Below are 17,405 nucleotides of genomic sequence, written 5' to 3' on the forward strand. Positions count from 1 at the left end.
TGCGAATTCCATGGGAATCCCGGAATTCCAGGGGGCACGGACACGGGGTTGGGGTAACGCGGGTCTGGGGGCAAAATATGGGGAGGTGGGAGCGTCGGCATTGGGGGAATTTGGGATTTTGGGGGGTTTTTTTTGGGGGGAGTTTTTGCGCCTTCAACCTCTCCCACAGGTGGGAATTCCCAGAATTCCGATCCCAGATTTTGGGGTTTGGGATGGAAATCTGGGAAAGGAGGGGAAATTGGGAACCGGGGGAAGTTTGGGACTTGGGGTTTTTGGGAATGGGATTAAGGGGGTTGGAAGGAGGGGATTTTATTCCTTCAGGTCCCAGATTCCTGCAGAACCCATGGGAAAATCCATGGAATGAACGGGGTTTGGGGTTGAATCCCTGGATTTCGAGGCTGAACTCACCAGGATCGGGGAAATTTGGGATTTTGGGTGACCCCAGGGGGATTTTTCCATTCTTTTCCCAGATCCCTGGAAAACCCCACCCCCCCCTACACGCCAAAGATGGGGCGCAGGTGAGAGACCCCCCAGAATTCCCATTCACACTTGGCCCAGCTTTCCCCCTTTTTTCCCATTTTTCCCCTCATTCTTTCCCCATTTATCCCTCTTTTTTTCCCGATTTTTTCTCCTCATTCTTTCCCCTTTTTTTCCTCATTTATCCCTATTTTTTCCTCATCCTTTCCCCATTTTTCCCTCTTTTTACCCCATTCCCCCCCTTTCCCCCCCAATTTCTCCCAAAATTTTCCACAAAATTTCCCCAGTTTTTCCCCATTTTTCCCCACTTCTTTCCCCATCCCCCCCTTTTTCTTCCCAATTTCTCCCCAATTTCCCCCATTTTTCCCCATTTCCCCCCCTTCTTTCCCCCCAAATTCCCCCCCCAATTTCCCCCTGAAATTTCCTGCAAAACTTCCCCAAATTTTCCCTGCTTTTCCCCCCAACTTTCCCCCCATATTTCCCTCAAATTTCCCCCTAATTCCCCCCAAAATTTCCCCCATTTTTCCTCCTTCTTTTCCCATTCCCCCCCCCGTTTTCCCCCCAATTTCTCCCAATTTCCCCCCTTTTTTCTCTCCCTTTTGCCCCCCAATTTCCCCCTGAAATTTCCTCCAAAACTTCCCCCAATTTTCCCCGTTTTTCCCCCATATTTCCCCCAAATTTCCCACCTTTTCCCCTTCAATTTCCCCCCCCCATTTCCCCCCAAATTTCCCCCAATTTTCCCCCCATTTTTTTTCCCAATTTCCCCCTGAAATTTCCTCCAAAACTTTCCCCAATTTTCCCTGCTTTTCCCCTTCATTTTCCCCCCCCCCCATTTTCCCCCCTTCTTTCCTCATTTTCCCCCAATTCCCCCCCCCAAATTTCCCCAATTTCCCCCCTAAATTTCCCCAATTTTCCCATTTTTTCCCCATTTCCAGGAGCATGGACTCTCCCAGCCTGGGCCTCGGCGCCGACGCTTTCCTCCCGCACCTCCTGGAGGACGAGCAGGGCCCCGGCCCCGACCTGGAGCCGGAGCCCGAATCCCAGAGCGCCCCGAGCGCCCAAAATCCCCAAAACGCCCCAAATTCCCAGGGCTGGCAGCAGCAGAATTCCCAAAATTCCCAGAGCTGGCAGCACTCGGTGAGCCGGGAGCTGCTGGCCAGCCTGTCCCAGCGCGAGGTGGATCGGCAGGAGGTCATCAACGGTGAGGAAATCGGGAATTACGGGAATTAATTTCGGGAATTTCGGGAAATCTGGGGGGGCAGAGCCTCTGGGGGGAGCATTCCTGGGGCTTGGGGATCGGTCATTCCCAGGTCCTTCCTGGATTTGGGGGCTCATTCCCGTTTTTCCCCCAGGATTTGGGGCTGGCTTTGGGGTGCTGGGGCTGGTTCTGCTCCCCACTGTCCCCAGTGTCCCCCCAGAGCTGTTTGTCACCGAGCTGTGCCACCTGTGGGCTCTGTCCCCGTGTCCCCAATGTGTCCCCAATGTGTCCCTGCGCCCCCAGAGCTGTTTGTCACCGAGCTGTGCCACCTGCGGGCTCTGTCCCCGTGTCCCCAATGTGTCCCTGCGCCCCCAGAGCTGTTTGTCACCGAGCTGTGCCACCTGTGGGCTCTGTCCCCGTGTCCCCAATGTGTCCCCAATGTGTCCCTGCGCCCCCAGAGCTGTTTGTCACCGAGCTGTGCCACCTGTGGGCTCTGTCCCCGTGTCCCCAATGTGTCCCCAATGTGTCCCTGTGTCCCCAATGTGTCCCTGTGCCCCCAGAGCTGTTTGTCACCGAGCTGTCCCACCTGCGCATCCTGCGCGTTCTGGATTTGCTTTTCTTCCAACGCCTGCGCCGGGAGCAGCTCCTGAGCCGGGAGGAGCTGGGGCTGCTCTTCCCCAACCTGCCCGACCTCATCGACGTGCACAGTGAGAGAAAAACCCCAAAAATCCCCAAATCCCCCAAATTCCTGACCCCATCGGTTCCCCAAATCCCGCTGGGATCCTGCTCTTCCCCAACCTGCCCGACCCCATCAACGTGCACAGTGAGAAATCCCAAATCCTGAATTCCCAAAATCCTGAAACCCCAAATCCCTGAAACCCCAAATCCTGAAATTCCAAATCCCTGAAATCCTGAAATCCCAAAATTCCTGACCCCATCGGTTCCCCAGATCCCACTGGGATCCTGCTCTTCTCCAACCTGCCCGACCTCATGGACGTGCACAATGAGACAAAAATCCCAAATCCCCAAATCTCCCAAATCCTGAAATCTCAAATCCCCAAAATCCCAAATCCCTAAAATCCCAAATCCCTAAAATCCTGAAATCCCAAATCCCCAAAATCCTGAAATCACAAATTTGCCTCCCTTCCCCCCGCTTTTTTTCCTATTTTCCCCCCGTTTTCCCCCCTCTTTTTTGCCTCCCTTTTCCCATTCCTTTCCCTCTTTTTCCCCCTCCCTTTTCCCCCCTTTTTTCCCTCCCTTTTCCCATTCTTTTCCCTCTTTTTTCCCCTTTTTCTCCTTTTTTTCCCCTTTCCCCCCTTCCCTTTTTCCATTCCTTCCCCCCTTTTTGCCCCCTTTTTTCCCCCATTTTCCCCCCTATTTTTTGCCTCCCTTTTCCCATTTCTTTCCCTCTTTTTCCCCCTCCTTTTCCCCCTTTTCCCCCCTCCCTTTTTCCCCATTTCCCCCCATTTTTCCCCATTCCCCTCTCATTTCCCCCACCACGCCCAGGTTCTCTGTGGGACTCGATGCGGCGGCTGCGGGAGGAGCAGGGCCCCATCATCGGCGACATCGGGGACCTGATGCTGGCCCGGGTAGGACGGACAGACAGACAGGCAGACAGCCCCTCCCCCGGGGCACGGAACCGCGGGGATTTTGGGGGGTTTTGGGGGGTTTTGGGGGATTTCGGGAGCGCCCATCGCGGTGTTTCCCTCCCGTGGTTCCCAGTTCGAGGGCGCTGCCAAGGAGGAGTTCCAGCGCGTGGCCGCCGCCTTCTGCTCCTCGCAGTCCATCGCGCTGGAGCTGATCCGCACCAAGCAGCGCAAGGAGAGCCGCTTCCAGCTCTTCATGCAGGTCTGGGACTGGCAATTACTGAGATCCCCGCCTTTTTTACCTTTTTTAGCTTTATTTCCATCATTTGTTCCCCGCTTCCAGCTCTTCGTGCCGGTCTGAGATCCTTTTTTACCTTTATTCCCACCGTTTTTACCTTTATCCCCACCTTTGTTCCCCGCTTCCAGCTCTTCATGCAGGTCTGAGATCCTTTTTTACCTTTATTCCCACCTTTTTTACCTTTATCCCCACCTTTGTTCCCCGCTTCCAGCTCTTCATGCAAGTCTGAGACAGGGAATTCCTGAAATTCCTGCCTTTTTTTACCTTTTTCCCACCTTTTTTACCTTTATCTCCACCTTTTGTTTCCCTTTTGTTTCCCCTCTTTCATTTCCCCTTTATTTCCCCCAGTTTTCCCTGCAGCAGGGTCAGCAGTTTTGGGATTTGGGGGTTTCAGTGGTTTGGGGTTTTGGGGTTTTGGGCTCACTGAGGGTTTTGGGATTTGGGGAACTGGTGGGACCAGGAATTTCGGGATTTGGGGAAGCAGCGGGGTCAGGAATTCCACGATTTTGGGGAACCAGTGGGGTGAGGAATTCCGGGATTTGGAAAAGCAGTGAGATCAGGAACTTTGGGATTCCGGGAGCCGGTGGGGTGAGGAATTTCGGGATTCCAGGGTTTGGGGAAACAATGGGGTCAGGAACTCCGGGGTTTTGGCACCCAGAGGGGTTTGGAATTCCCTGATTTGGGTACCAGAGGGGTCAGGAACTCCGGGATTTGGCACCCAGAGGATTCAGAACCCCCTGGTTGGGGCCCGTCCTCCCCGCAGGAGGCCGAGAGCAACCCGCAGTGCCGGCGGCTGCAGCTGAAGGATTTGCTCATCGCCGAGATGCAGCGCCTGACCAAGTACCCGCTGCTGCTGGAGAACGTCATCAAGTGCACCCCGGGTAGGCACAAAGCCCCCAAATCCCTGGGCTGGCCTGGAGACACCCGGCCCCTTCCCCTTCCCTCTTCTCACGCTGTTTGCCTTGTTAATTCCTTGGTTTTCCCTGTTAATTCCTTGGTTTTCCCTGGATTTCCACCATTTTTCCCACAATTTTCCCCTGGATCTTTCCATAGGTTTTTCCCCGTTTTTCCCCATTTTTCTCACCGTTTTCTCCCTGGATCTTTCCATGGGTTTTTCCTGTTATCCCATGGGTGTTTTTCCCTGCATTTTTCCTGGATCTTCCCATGGGTTTTTCCCTGTTAATCCCCTGGAAATCTCCTGGATTTCCCTGGGTTTTCACCATTTTTCCCTCAATTTTTCCCTGGATCTTCCCATGGCTTTTCCCTGTTATCCCATGGGTTTTTCACTGCATTTTTCCCTGCATTTTTCCTGCATTTTTCCCTGGATCTTCCCATGGATTTTTCCCGTTATCCCATGGGTTTTTCCCTGGATTTTCCCCACTTTTCCCACAGTTTTTCCCTGGATCTTTCCATGGGTTTTTCCCATGGGTTCTTCCCTGGATTTTCCCCATTTTTTCTCCCCATTTTTTCCCTGGATCTTTCCATGGGTTTTTCCTGTTATCCCATGGGTTTTTCCTAGGATTATCCCATTCCCAGCTGGCTCCCTGGAGCGGCAGAAGCTGCTCTGGGCTCAGGATCAGTGACCCAGATCCCATTTTCCCCTGGAATTTTCCCCTGGATTATCCCCTGAATTTCCCCCATTTCTCCCATCCCAGTGGAGATCAGTGACTATCCCGTTTTTCCGTGTTATCCCATGGATTATCCCATGGATTTTCCCCATCCCAGGGGGCTCGGCAGAGCAGCAGAAGCTGCTCCGGGCCCGTGACCACAGCCAGGACGTGCTGCGGGCGGGGGATCAATGATCTCGATCCCATTTTCCCCTGGATTTCCCCCATTTTCCCCACCCCAGGGGGCTCAGCAGAGCAGCAGAAGCTGCTCCGTGCCCGTGACCACAGCCGGGACGTTCTCAGGGCAGGGGATCAGTCCCATTTTCCCCTGGGTTTCCCCCATTTTCCCCTGGATTTTCCCCATTTTCCCCATCCCAGGGGGCTCAGCAGAGCAGCAGAAGCTGCTCCGTGCCCGTGACCACAGCCGGGACGTTCTCAGGGCAGGGGATCAGTCCCATTTTCCCCTGGATTTTCCCCATTTTCCCCACCCCAGGGGGCTCGGCAGAGCAGCAGAAGCTGCTCCGGGCCCGTGACCACAGCCGGGACGTGCTGCGTGCCGTGAACGAGGCCGTGCGCCGCGCCGAGAACCGGCAGCGCCTGCAGGAGCACCAGCGGCGCCTGGACACGTCGGCGCTGGAGAGGACCAGCAACCCCCTGGCCGCGGAGTTCCGGGTGAATTTCCTGCGTTTCCTGGGAAAACGGCGGCTCCTGGCAGCCCTGGGGCTGCTGCTGCTGGCCGGGATTACGCGGGGATCCCTGGGTTGGATGGGGATCCCCCAGTTTTCCTTGGGAATACCCCAGTTTTCCATGGGGATCCTCCGGTTTTCCTTGGGAATACCCCAGTTTTCCATGGGGATCCCCCGGTTTTCCTTGGGAATACCCCAGTTTTCCATGGGGATCCCCCAGTTTTCCTTGGGAATACCCCAGTTTTCCATGGGGATCCCCCGGTTTTCCTTGGGAATACCCCAGTTTTCCATGGGGATCCCCCGGTTTTCCTTGGGAATACCCCAGTTTTCCATGGGGATCCCCCGGTTTTCCTTGGGAATACCCCAGTTTTCCATGGGGATCCCCCGGTTTTCCTTGGGAATACCCCAGTTTTCCATGGGGATCCCTCGGTTTTCCTTGGGAATCCCCATTTCTGCACCCTGCCCTTCCATGGGGAACAAACCCTGGGTTTTATGGGAATCCCTCGGTTTTCCATGGAAATCCCCCAGTTTTCCATTGGAATTCCACAGCTTTTCCCCCTTTTCCCATTAATCCCAGCCCCAGTGGAAAAATGGCATGGGAAAAACTCAATTTTTGGGATATTTCCCCTGGATTTTGGGGTGTTTTCCATGGGTTTTGGGGTGTTTCCCATGGGTTTTGGTCCCTCAGAACCTGGACCTGACCTCGCACCGGATGATCCACGAGGGACCCCTGTCCTGGAGAGTGGGCAAGGACAAGAGCGTGGGTACGGACTGGGGGGAACTGGGAGGGACTGGGATGGACTGAAAAATCCCAAAAATATCCCACCAAAAACTGAAAAAAAAATCATTTAAAAAAATCACAAAAATCCCCCCCCCAAAAAAAAAATCCCCCAAAATCCCCAGAAAATCCCCAAAAAACTGCAAAAAAATCAATAAAATATCACAAAAAAAATCCCCCAAAATTAAAAAAACACCCTCCCAAAATCCCCCAAAAAATCCTGAAAACTAAAAAAATTTCCCCCAAAAACTGAAAAAAAAAATCACTAAAAAATCCCCAAAAATTAAAAAAATCCCAGAAAATCCCCCAAAATAAAAAAGCCCCCCCCAAAAAAAAACTCACAAAAAATTGCCCCCCAAAAAAATCCCCAAAACAAAAAAAAAAATCCTCAAAAATAATTAAAAAAAAAAATCCCCCCAAAACTGAAAAAAAAAAATCACTAAAAACTCAAAAAAAAATCCCCCAAAAAATCCCCAAAAAATTCCCCCCCCAAAAAAAAAAATCCAAAAAATCCCAAAAAAAAATCACAAAAAAATCACAAAAAAATCACAAAAAATCCCCAAAAATCCCGCGAATTCCCCAAATGCCCCTGCAATTGGCAGAGCTGCACGTGCTGCTGCTGGAGGAGCTGCTGGTGCTGCTGCAGCGCCAGGACGAGCGGTGGCTGCTGAAATGTCACAGCCGCGGCGGCCTGGGCGTCACCCCCGACACCAAGCAGAGCTTCAGCCCCGTGCTCAAGCTGAGCTCGCTGCTCGTGCGCTCCGTGGCCACAGGTGAACAGAACGGGGGAAAATTGGGCGTTTTGGGTGAAAAAATGGGGATTTTCTGTAAAAAAATGGGGTTTTTATGGGGTAAATGGGGGAAGAACTGGGGGAAAATGGGGCTTCAGCTCTGTAATCAGCTGGGTGCTCCATGGCTGCAGGTGGGCAGGGAAAATCTCTGAACTCCCGGAATTCTGGGGGGAATTTTGTGTATTCTGCAGGTTTTCGAGGGGAAATGGGAGTTTTGTGTAAAAAAGGAGGCATTTTGGGGGAAAATGGGGGTTCGGGCCTGTCCTGGAGCTCAGCTCCGGCTCATCTGCTCCATGGCCACAGGTGGGAGCAGGAAATGCTGGAATTCTGGGAATTTTGGGAATTCTGGGGCTGGTAATGGGAGGAATTTTGGATCTGGGAACATGAGGAATTTTGGGAATTTTGTGTCCCCCCTCCCCAGACAAGCGCGCCCTGTTCATCATCTGCACCTCGGAGCTGGGACCCCAAATCTACGAGCTGGTGGCTCTGACGTCCTCGGAGAAAAACACGTGAGGAGAAAGCCTGGAAAATTCCTGGGGTGGGCTGGGGTTCCCCTGTGTGATTCCCGTGTGTAATTCCCGTGTGTAATTAATTTCCATGTGTAATTAATTTCCGTGTGTAATTCCCGTGTGCAATTCCCGTGTGTAATTAATTCCCATGTGTAATTAATTCCTGTGTGTAATTCCCATGTGTAATTAATTCCCGTGTGCAATTCCCGTGTGTAATTATTGCAGGTGGATGCAGCTGCTGGAGCAGGCCGTGCAAGGAGCCTGTAATTAATGAGTAATTAATTAATTCCTGCTGCCATTGCAGGTGGATGCAGCTGCTGGAGCAGGCCGTGCAAGGAGCCTGTAATTAATGAGTAATTAATTAATTCCTGCTGCCATTGCAGGTGGATGCAGCTGCTGGAGCAGGCCGTGCAAGGAGCCTGTAATTAATGAGTAATTAATTAATTCCTGCTGCCATTGCAGGTGGATGCAGCTGCTGGAGCAGGCCGTGCAAGGAGCCTGTAATTAATGAGTAATTAATTAATTCCTGCTGCCATTGCAGGTGGATGCAGCTGCTGGAGCAGGCCGTGCAAGGAGCCTGTAATTAATGAGTAATTAATTAATTCCTGCTGCCATTGCAGGTGGATGCAGCTGCTGGAGCAGGCCGTGCAAGGAGCCTGTAATTAATGAGTAATTAATTAATTCCTGCTGCCATTGCAGGTGGATGCAGCTGCTGGAGCAGGCCGTGCAAGGAGCTACCAGGAGCCTCCCGGGGCCACCAAAGCAGGGACAGAGCGAGGGCAGCGGGAACGCCAGGTGGGGATAACGGGGATAACGGGGATAACGGGAATAACGGGAATAACAGGGATAACAGGGATAACAGGGATAACAGGGATAACAGGGATAACGGGAATAACGGGGATAACGGGGATAACGGGGATCAGAATGGGAATAACGGGGATCAGAATGGGAATAATGGCGATGGCAATGGGGATGGGATGGAGCTCAGGAGGTTCCTGGTGTCCCCAGAGGGTCCCTGGCGTGGGGACTCGGGGCTGGCTGTCCCTGTCCCTGTCCCATTCCCGTTCCCGTTCCCGTTCCCAGCCTGCTGCTGCCGGACCCCGCCGTGTCCCCGGAGCTGGCCCGAGACACCGAGCCCGAGGATTGCTCCTCAGGTACTGCTGGGGCTGTGCTGTCACTGTCCCTGTCACCTCCTGTCCCTGTCCCTGTCCCTGTCCCGAGGATTGCTCCTCAGGTACTGCTGGGGCTGTGCTGTCCCTGTCCCTGTCACCTCCTGTCCCTGTCCCTGTCCCTGTCCGAGGATTGCTCCTCAGGTACTGCTGGGGCTGTGCTGTCCCTGTCCCTGTCACCTCCTGTCCCTGTCCCTGTCCCTGTCCCGAGGATTGCTCCTCAGGTACTGCTGGGGCTGTGCTGTCCCAGCTGTCCCTGTCTGTGTCCCCACCATGTCCCCATTCCCATCCCTGTCCATGTCAGTCCCTCCTGTCCCTGCCTGTCCCTGTCCCCGTTCCTGTCCTCTCCCTGTCCCTGTTGTCCCTGTCCCCTCTCTGTCCCTTTCCGTTCCTGTCCCTGTCCCCTCCCTGTCTACTGTCCCCGCTGTCCCTGCTGTCACAGTGTCCCCACCATGTCCCTGTCCCTGTCCCACAGCCGGCAGTGACCCCTGTCCCTGTCACTGCTGTCACGGTGTCCCCACAGTGTCCCCATGGTGTCCCTGTCCCTGTCCCACAGCCGGCAGTGACCCCTGTCCCTGTCCCTGTCCCTGTCCCTGGTGTCACGGTGTCCCCACCATGTCCCTGTCCCTGTCCCACAGCCGGCAGTGACCCCTGTCCCTGTCCCTGTCCCTGTCCCTGCTGTCACGGTGTCCCCACCATGTCCCTGTCCCTGTCCCACAGCCGGCAGTGACCCCGAGCCCTCGGGCCGGGCGCGGCCGCTGCAGGAGCTGCTGGAGGAGCCGCGCGGGGCCGGGGCTGGGGACCCCGACACGGAGGACCCTGACCCGGGCGACCCCGACCCTGGAGACCTCGACCCTGACCCGGGGGACCCCGACCCTGACCCCGGCCCCGGCCTGAGGGACCCCAACCCCATCCCGGAGGGTCCCGACCCCGGCCCGGGCACCCCCAAATGCCCAGGGAGCACCAGACTGGTCGAGGCAGCGCTGGAGGACGGTGAGAAATCCCAAATCCCCCCAGCTGTCCTTCCTCTGTTCCCTTGGAAAATGCCAAATTCCCAACTGTCTTCCTCTGTTTCATGGGGAAATCCCAAATTCCCCCAATTGTCATTCCTCTGTTTCCTGGGGAAAACGCCAAATCCCGCTTTTCCCTCCCTCTCTTCCCCATCCCGGGACATTTTCCCTTTTGTGGGAAAACCCCGAATGCCATTTTTCCCTCCCTCTCTTCCCCATCCCTTCGGGAACATCCCAAATTCCTCTTTTTCCTCCCTCTGTTCCCCCATCCCGGGGCATTTTCCCAAGGGACATTTTTCCCTTTTTTTGGGGAAACCCCAAATGCCGTTTTTCCCTCCCCACTCCCAGTGGAGACCCTGCGGCTCCTGATTGTCCGGAGGCTCCGGCCGGGCCGGGACCCCGACCCCGACCCCGAGGACGGACAGACGCCCACGGCCGGAGCGGCCGGACAGGGCAGTGACCCTCCAGTGTCCGGCCGGGAATTCCCAACGGCCGGCCCGGAATTCCCAGTGTCCAGCCAGGAATTCCCAACGGTGTCCAGCCAGGACTCGGTGATGTCCAGTCGGGAATTCCCGGTGTCCGGCCGGGACTCGGTGGTGTCCAGCCAGGATTCCGGGATGTCCAGTCGGGAATTCCCAACGTCCAGCCAGGATTCCAGGACGTCCAGCTGGGAATTCTCAGGGTCCGGCCAGGAATTCCCAACGTCCAGCCAGGACTCGGTGGTGTCCAGTCAGGAACTCCCGGTGTCCAGCCAGGACTCGGCCACGTCCGGCTGGGAATTCCCGGTGTCAGGCCGGGGTTCCGGGATGTCCGGCCGGGATTCCGGGATGTCCAGTCGGGAATTCCCAATGTCCGGCCGGGAATTCCCAGTGTCCAGCCAGGAAGGGCCGGAGAGGCCGGAGCAAAACGGGATCCGAATCAACCGGAAAGGTAAAGGGGGATCTGGGGGGATTTGGGGCAGGAATCGGGGCAGGAATTTGGGGGGATTTGGGGTGGATTTGGGGCAGGAATTTGGGGGAGTTTGGGGTGAGAATTGGGGGATGTGGGGCAGGAATTTAGGGGGAATTGAGGTGGATTTGGGGCAGGAATTTGTGTGGGATTTGGGGCAGGAATTTGGGGTGGATTTGGGATGGATTTGGGGCAGGAATTTCGGGGAATTGGGGGCAGGAATTTGGGGAATTGGGGCAGGGATTTGGGGGAATTTGGGGACGATTTGGGGTAGGAATTTGTGTGGGATTTGGGGCAGGAATTAGGGGGCATTTGGGCCAGGAATTTCGGGGGATTGGGGCAGGAATTTGGAGGGATTTGGGGTGAGAATTGGGGGGATTTGGGGTGGATTTGGGCATGAATTTGGAGCAGGAATTTGGGGGAAATTGGGGCAGGAATTTGGGGGATTTGGGAGGATGGGGGGCAGGATTTGGGGCAGGAATTTGGGGGGATTTGGGGTGGATTTGGGGCAGGATTTGGAGTGGATTTGGGGCAGGATTGGGAGAATTTTGGGATATTTGGGGTGGGATTTGTGGGGGAATCAATGGGAATTCCCTGCAGTGCCTGACGGGATCCCTGCTGGGATTTGGGGGCTTATTCCAGGATTTGGGGTCTCATTCCCAGATTTGGGGTCTCATTCCCTGCTCATTTTTGGGGTTTGGGGTCCCATTCCATTCCCAGCCCTTTTCCCCAATTTGGGGTCTCATTCCCTGGGTGCCGATTTCGGGTTCGTGATTTTGGGTTCTGGGGTTTGGTGCTGATTTTTGGGTGTCGATTTCAGGGTGTTCATTTGGGGCGCTGATTTTGGGAATTCTGATTTTGGGATTTTAAATTTGGGGTTCTGATTTTGGTAATTCTGATTTTGGGATTTTAAATTTGGGGATCTGATTTTGGGATCTGATTTTGGGTTCTGATTTTGGGGTCTGATTTTGGGGTTTTGATTTGGGGTTCTGATTTTGGGATCTGATTTTGGGTCTTGGTGCTGGTGCCAATTTTGGGGTGCTGCTTTTGGCTGCCAATTTTGGGGCCCCAGCTTTGGGTGCTGGGTGCTAATTAATTTTGGGTGTTAATTAATTTTGGGTGCTGATTTGGGGTTCTGGGTGCTGATCAATTTTGGGCACTGATTTTGAGGTGCTAATTAATGAATTTGAGGTTCTAATTTGGGGTTCTGAACGCTAATTTTGGTATTTTGGGGCGCTTCTTTTTGGTGCTGGGCACTAATTAGTTTGGGTTGCTAATTATGGGTGCTAATTAACCTCGGGTGCCGATTTCGGGGTGCTGGGTGCTAATTAGGGGCGCTAATTAACTTCGGCGTGCTGATTTCAGGTGCCAGTTAATTTCGTGTGCTAATTGGGGGTGCTAATGAGCTAATTGGGGTGCTAATTAACTAACTGGGTGCCAATTAACTAATTGGGTGCTAATTACCGCATTCCGGTGGCGGGGCTGCTCCCCCCTCCCCTCCCCCCCCCCCCCTTTTTTTGGGGGGCCCAGCCCAGGAGGAGGGGCCGGATGAGGCCACGCCCCCGCGCGGCTGCAGCCAATCAGAGCCCGAGCTGCGGGAAGGAGGCGGAGCCAGCGCCGAGGGTAACCGGCCCCTCCCCCCACCCCCAAAAACCCCCAAAGGGCCCCAAAAACCCAAAAAGGGCCACGAAAAACCCAAAAAGGGCCACGAAAAACCCAAAAGGGCCCCCAAAAACCCATCAAGGGCCATCAGAATCACAAAAGGGCCACCGAAAACGCAAAAATGGCCACCAAAAACCCAAATGGGCCGCCAGAAACCCAAAAGGGGCCACCATAAACTCTTTGGGGGCACCAGAAATATCCCTGGGGTCACCAAAAACCCCACCAGGGGCCATCAGAAATCCTCAGGAGCCACCAAAAACTCAAAAGGGGCCACCAAAAATCCTCTGGGGCCACCAAAAGTTCTCTGGGGCCACCAAAAATCCTCTGGGGACACCAAACACCCCAGTTGGGCCACCAGGAGTGGCCACTGATGTCCCCTGTCCCTCATGCAGGGAATTTCTTCTACCTGAGCCTCCCAACGGGACCCCCCCGGCCAGGAGGGGACACCCCTGGGGACACCAGGGACAGCTCTGGGGACATCGGAGACACCTCTGGGAACACCAGGGACACCCACGGGGACGTTGGGGACAGCTCTGAGGACACCAGGGACACGCCCAGGGACACCAGTGGGGACATTGAGGACACTCCTGGAGACATCCCTGGGGACGCAGAGCTGATCCTGGGGACCCTGGAGGAGCTGCGGGGGAAACTGCTGAGCCTGAGGGTGAGTGACACCGTGGGGACATCATGGGGACATCATGGGGACAGTGGGGACATTATTGGGAAACTGCTGAGCCTGAGGGTGAGTGACACCGTGGGGACATCATGGGGACATCATGGGGACATGGGGACAGCCATGGGAAACTGCTGAGCCTGAGGGTGAGTGACACCGTGGGGACACTGGGGACATCATGGGGGGACACCAGTGGGGACATTATTGGGAAACTGCTGAGCCTCAGGGTGAGACTGGGGACAGCAATGGGGACATTGGGGACAGCAATGGGGACATCAATAGAAACTACTGAGCCTGGGGGTGAGACTGGGGACACTGGGGACATTACCAGGGACAGGGTGACATCACTGGGGACATGGATGGGGAGGTGGGGACGTTAAGGGGGTCCTGGAATGGGGACACGGGGGGACATCAAGGGGATGGGGGACACTGAGCTGTCCCCAGCTGTCCCCAGCCCGTCCCTGTCCCCACAGGCCATGGAAGCCGCTCACCGGCAGCTGCTGCGCTCGCTGGGCTGGGGCGACGCCACCGTCCCCAGCGCTGTCCCCAACGTCCCCAGCGCCGTCCCCAGCACCGTCCCCAGTGTCCCCAACGTCCCCAGCGCCGTCCCCAGTGTCCCCCGGCGCTCGCCCCCGGCCCCGCGGGCACACGGGGCACACGGGGCACACGGGGCACTCCGTGGCGCTGCCGCCCCCGGCGCAGGTGAGAGCCCACGGGGCACCCGGAATGTCCCCTCTGTGTCACCTTGCCCATACCCCGTTATTTCCCCGTTAGTTTCCCATTCTCCCCATTATTGCCCCATTGTTTCCCCTGTTAATTTCCCATTTTCCCCATTATTTCCCGCATTATTTCCCCCATTTTTCCCCCATTAATTTCCCCATTATTCCCCCCATTATTCCCCCCATTATTTCCCCATTATTTGCCCCATTAATTTCCCATTTTCCCCATTATTCCCCCCATTATTTCCCCATTATTCCCCCCATTATTTGCCCCGTTAATTTCCCATTTTCCCCATTATTCCCCCCATTATTCCCCCCATTATTTGCCCCATTAATTTCCCATTCCCCCCATTATTTCCCCATTATTTCCCCCGTTAATTTCCCATTTTCCCCATTTTTCCCCCCATTATTTCCCCCCTTCTCTTGCAGGCTGCGACGGCCCCGCCCACCTCTGACCCGGCGGGGGGGGATGGGCTGGAATTTCCCTCCCCTCCCCCAACCCCCCCCCCGGGAATTCCGGCGGGAATTCCGCCCGCACGGCCGGACAGACGGACAAATGCACTTTGTTGGGAATTGCCCCTTTTTGCCCCAAAATCCCCTATAAATATGTACGTACACCCCCCCAACGCTGTAAATACCCCCGGGTGACAGTCGGGGGTGACACGGTGACAATCGGGGGGTGGCGCCGTCCCCCCAAAGCCCAGGGGTGCCCCCGGACCCCGGGTTTGCCCCAAATGCCGGGTTTTGCCCCCAAACCCGGGCCCAATATAAATATTATAAATACAGAGCCCGGGGGGCGCTGCAAGCTGGGCAGGGTCCCAGGCCTGGAGTCGTTTTTGTGGGGTTTGGGGTTTTTGTGGGGTTTGGGGGTTTTAAAATGGGATTTGGGGTTTTAATGGAGTTTGGGGGTTTTGTGGGGTTTGGGGTTTTTATGGGATTTGGGTTTTTTTAATGGGATTTGGGGTTTTTGATGGGATTTCGGTGGGTTTTTATGGGATTGGGGGGAGTTTAAGTGGAATTCGGGGCTTTTAATGGGATTTGAGTTTTTTAATGGGATTCAGGGGTTTTTTTTAGGATTTTTTTTTTTTTTTAATGGAATTTGGAGTTTTTAATTAGATTTGGGTTTTTTCATGGGATTTTGAGGGTTTTTTATGGAATTTGGGTGCGGTTTTTTAATGGGAGTTGGGGGTTTTTTAAATGGAATTTGGGGTTTTTTTTTAATGGAATTTGGGGTTTTTTAATGGGATTTTGGGTTTTTTTTAATAGGATTTTGGGGTTCTTTTTACATGTGGGAGGGGTCCCCAATCCTGGGGTGGGGGTTTGGGATTTGGGGATTTGGGAATGAGGTTTGGGAATTTTGGGATCCAGCCCCATCCCAGGGGGCACCGTGTCCCCAGAATGTCCCCAGATGCCCCTGGGAGGGCGGGTGTGACAATGTCCTGGGCGTGTCACAGGGTCCCCAGGGTGTGTCACACTGTCCCCAAAGGGGTGTGACAGTGTCCCCAGGGTGTGTGACCCTGTCCCCAGGGGTGTCACAGCCCAGCGGTGACAATGCTCCGGTTTATTTACAAGCTGGCAGGGGAGGTGGCACTGTCACCGTCCCCGTCCCCAGGGCTCCCAGCTGTCCCTGCGGCCCCAAACGGGGACAGGGAGGGGACACCAGGACACCTCCCCAAAGTCCCCAAAGTGTCCCCTCGGGGTCCATGGCAGCGAGGAGCGGTGGCACCTCCTGGTGGCACCTCCGAGGTCAGTTCTGGTGGCACATCCCGGTGTCACATCCCAGGTGTCCCCAGGGTCGGGTTCTTGGTGTCACAAGGTGAAGATCTCGTCCTGGGTGTCCCCAGTGTCCCCAATGTCCCCACTGTTGTCACAAGGTGAAGATCTCGTCCCAGATGTCTCTGATGTCACATTGCAGCGTCCCCAGCGTCCCCAGTGTCCCCACTGTTGTCACAAGGTGAAGATCTCGTCCTCGCTGTCCCTGAGCGCGGCCGCCCGCGGGGTCCTGGTGAGGGGTCGGGGTCCCAGCCGGGCCCCCCGAGGGGACGCGGGGACAGTCGGTGACACCCGGGGGGACGCGGGGCCACCCCCGGCTGGCCCGGGGCTGTGGGGACACGCGGGGACAGACGGTGACAGCGGGGACACGGGGGATGGCACTGCCACGGCCCCAGCGCCACCACATCCCCAAGCTTCCCTCTGGTGTACCCCAGTCTTCTCCCAGCTTCACCCCAATTTTCCCCCCAATTTTATCCCAATTTCCCCCAGATTTTCCCCAAATTTTCCCCCCAAATTTTCAACAGTTTTCTCCCAGTTTCACCCCAATTTTTTCCACATTTTTTTCCTGATTTTGCCCCAGATTTTTCTCCCCCAGTTCCCCCTAGTTCGCCCCGGCTTTTTCCCAGATTTCCCCCAGATTTTCCTCCCCAGTTCCCTCCCAGTTTGCCCCTGATTTTTCCCGAATTTCCCCCGTTTCCCCCCGGTTCGCACCTGGGGCCCGGGCCCTGCAGCCGCAGCGCCGCCGCCTCCTTGCAGCGCCCGATCTCGGCGTCCAAGCGCCGCAGGAAATCCGAGGCCGAGAGGTCGCGCCGGGAGCGGCCGGGGCCGTCCCCGGGGCTGTCACCGGGAGTGTCCCCGGGAATGTCGCCGGGAGTGTCCCCGCCGGTGTCGCCGGGGCTGTCGCGCTGTCCCGGGATGAGCAGCGTGGCTCGCAGGAAGATGCTGTCCGAGGAGTAGAGGCGGTTGGCGCGCTGGATCTGCTCCATCTGCGGGACGGGACCGGGATGGCACCGGGGACAGAACGGGGACAGGGATGGAACGGGACCAGCACAGGGACAGGGATGGGGACAGGGATAAGGACACGGACCAGGACGGGCAGGCGAACCGAACCGGGTCAGGACCGGCCCGAGATGACCCCTGGGGACCCCCATGGCCTTCCCTGCCCCCGGTGTCCCCCCGGTGTCCCCGGGGCCGCTCACCGTCACGCCGTAGCGCAGCGCCAGCCCCTGCAGGGTGTCCCCGGGCTGCAGGCGGTGCTCCCGCGGGGCCGCCCCGGCTCCGCCGCTCCCCGCCATGGCCCGCCCGGGGCTCCCGGCCCGGGGCTCCCGGCCGGGACTCCCGGCCCGGCCCCGCCGCTCACGGGGAGCGCTCGGCTCCGGGCCCCGCCGAACCGGCGCGGCCTCGCGGCCCCTCCTGGGAGTTGTAGTTCCACCCGGGCTATCTCCGCCGCCATTCCCACGGAAGCTCCCCGCGCTCGAACTACAACTCCCATCACGCCGCGGGGGCCGCGCTGAGCGCTCG

The 17,405-nt window shown here is 56.2% G+C and overlaps 2 protein-coding genes across 2 annotated transcripts in view; one reads left to right on the forward strand and one right to left on the reverse strand.

Moving 5' to 3' along the window:
- The window catches only part of ARHGEF11 (Rho guanine nucleotide exchange factor 11), a 36,921-nt gene extending 22,009 nt beyond the window's left edge, over window positions 1-14,912 (forward strand). Inside the window, exons 24-41 of the mRNA XM_058821584.1 lie at window positions 471-518; window positions 1,413-1,678; window positions 2,236-2,382; window positions 3,182-3,264; window positions 3,398-3,523; window positions 4,323-4,440; window positions 5,660-5,838; window positions 6,541-6,616; window positions 7,233-7,403; window positions 7,843-7,930; window positions 8,630-8,725; window positions 9,014-9,084; window positions 9,820-10,092; window positions 10,458-11,039; window positions 12,588-12,680; window positions 13,112-13,383; window positions 13,866-14,094; window positions 14,541-14,912. Of these exons, the coding sequence (XP_058677567.1) occupies window positions 471-518; window positions 1,413-1,678; window positions 2,236-2,382; window positions 3,182-3,264; window positions 3,398-3,523; window positions 4,323-4,440; window positions 5,660-5,838; window positions 6,541-6,616; window positions 7,233-7,403; window positions 7,843-7,930; window positions 8,630-8,725; window positions 9,014-9,084; window positions 9,820-10,092; window positions 10,458-11,039; window positions 12,588-12,680; window positions 13,112-13,383; window positions 13,866-14,094; window positions 14,541-14,566 (2,944 nt within the window). The 3' untranslated portion in view covers window positions 14,567-14,912. The remainder of the gene's footprint in view (window positions 1-470; window positions 519-1,412; window positions 1,679-2,235; window positions 2,383-3,181; window positions 3,265-3,397; window positions 3,524-4,322; window positions 4,441-5,659; window positions 5,839-6,540; window positions 6,617-7,232; window positions 7,404-7,842; window positions 7,931-8,629; window positions 8,726-9,013; window positions 9,085-9,819; window positions 10,093-10,457; window positions 11,040-12,587; window positions 12,681-13,111; window positions 13,384-13,865; window positions 14,095-14,540) is intronic.
- Window positions 14,913-15,115: 203 nt separating this feature from the next.
- LYSMD1 (LysM domain containing 1) lies at window positions 15,116-17,268 on the reverse strand. Its single transcript, XM_058821585.1, has 3 exons — window positions 17,084-17,268; window positions 16,596-16,870; window positions 15,116-16,212 (listed from the first exon to the last, which is right to left on the reverse strand). The coding sequence occupies exons 1-3, from the start codon at window positions 17,177-17,179 to the stop codon at window positions 16,059-16,061; spliced, it is 525 nt and encodes a 174-aa protein (XP_058677568.1). The 5' UTR covers window positions 17,180-17,268; the 3' UTR covers window positions 15,116-16,058.
- Window positions 17,269-17,405: the final 137 nt, after the last annotated feature.

The sequence above is a fragment of the Ammospiza caudacuta genome, chromosome 30, assembly GCF_027887145.1.
Source record: "Ammospiza caudacuta isolate bAmmCau1 chromosome 30, bAmmCau1.pri, whole genome shotgun sequence".
NCBI classification, from domain to species: domain Eukaryota; kingdom Metazoa; phylum Chordata; class Aves; order Passeriformes; family Passerellidae; genus Ammospiza; species Ammospiza caudacuta.

Coding starts and splice junctions, on each gene's coding strand:
- LYSMD1 (XM_058821585.1), bottom strand. CDS start 17,179: ATGGCGGGGAGCGGCGGAGCCGGGGCGGCCCCGCGGGAGCACCGCCTG. Junction 16,871..17,083: donor CGCTGCGCTACGGCGTGACG/GTGAGCGGCCCC, acceptor CCCGTCCCGCAG/ATGGAGCAGATCCAGCGCGC. Junction 16,213..16,595: donor CTGCAGGGCCCGGGCCCCAG/GTGCGAACCGGG, acceptor GTGTCCCCACAG/CCCCGGGCCAGCCGGGGGTG.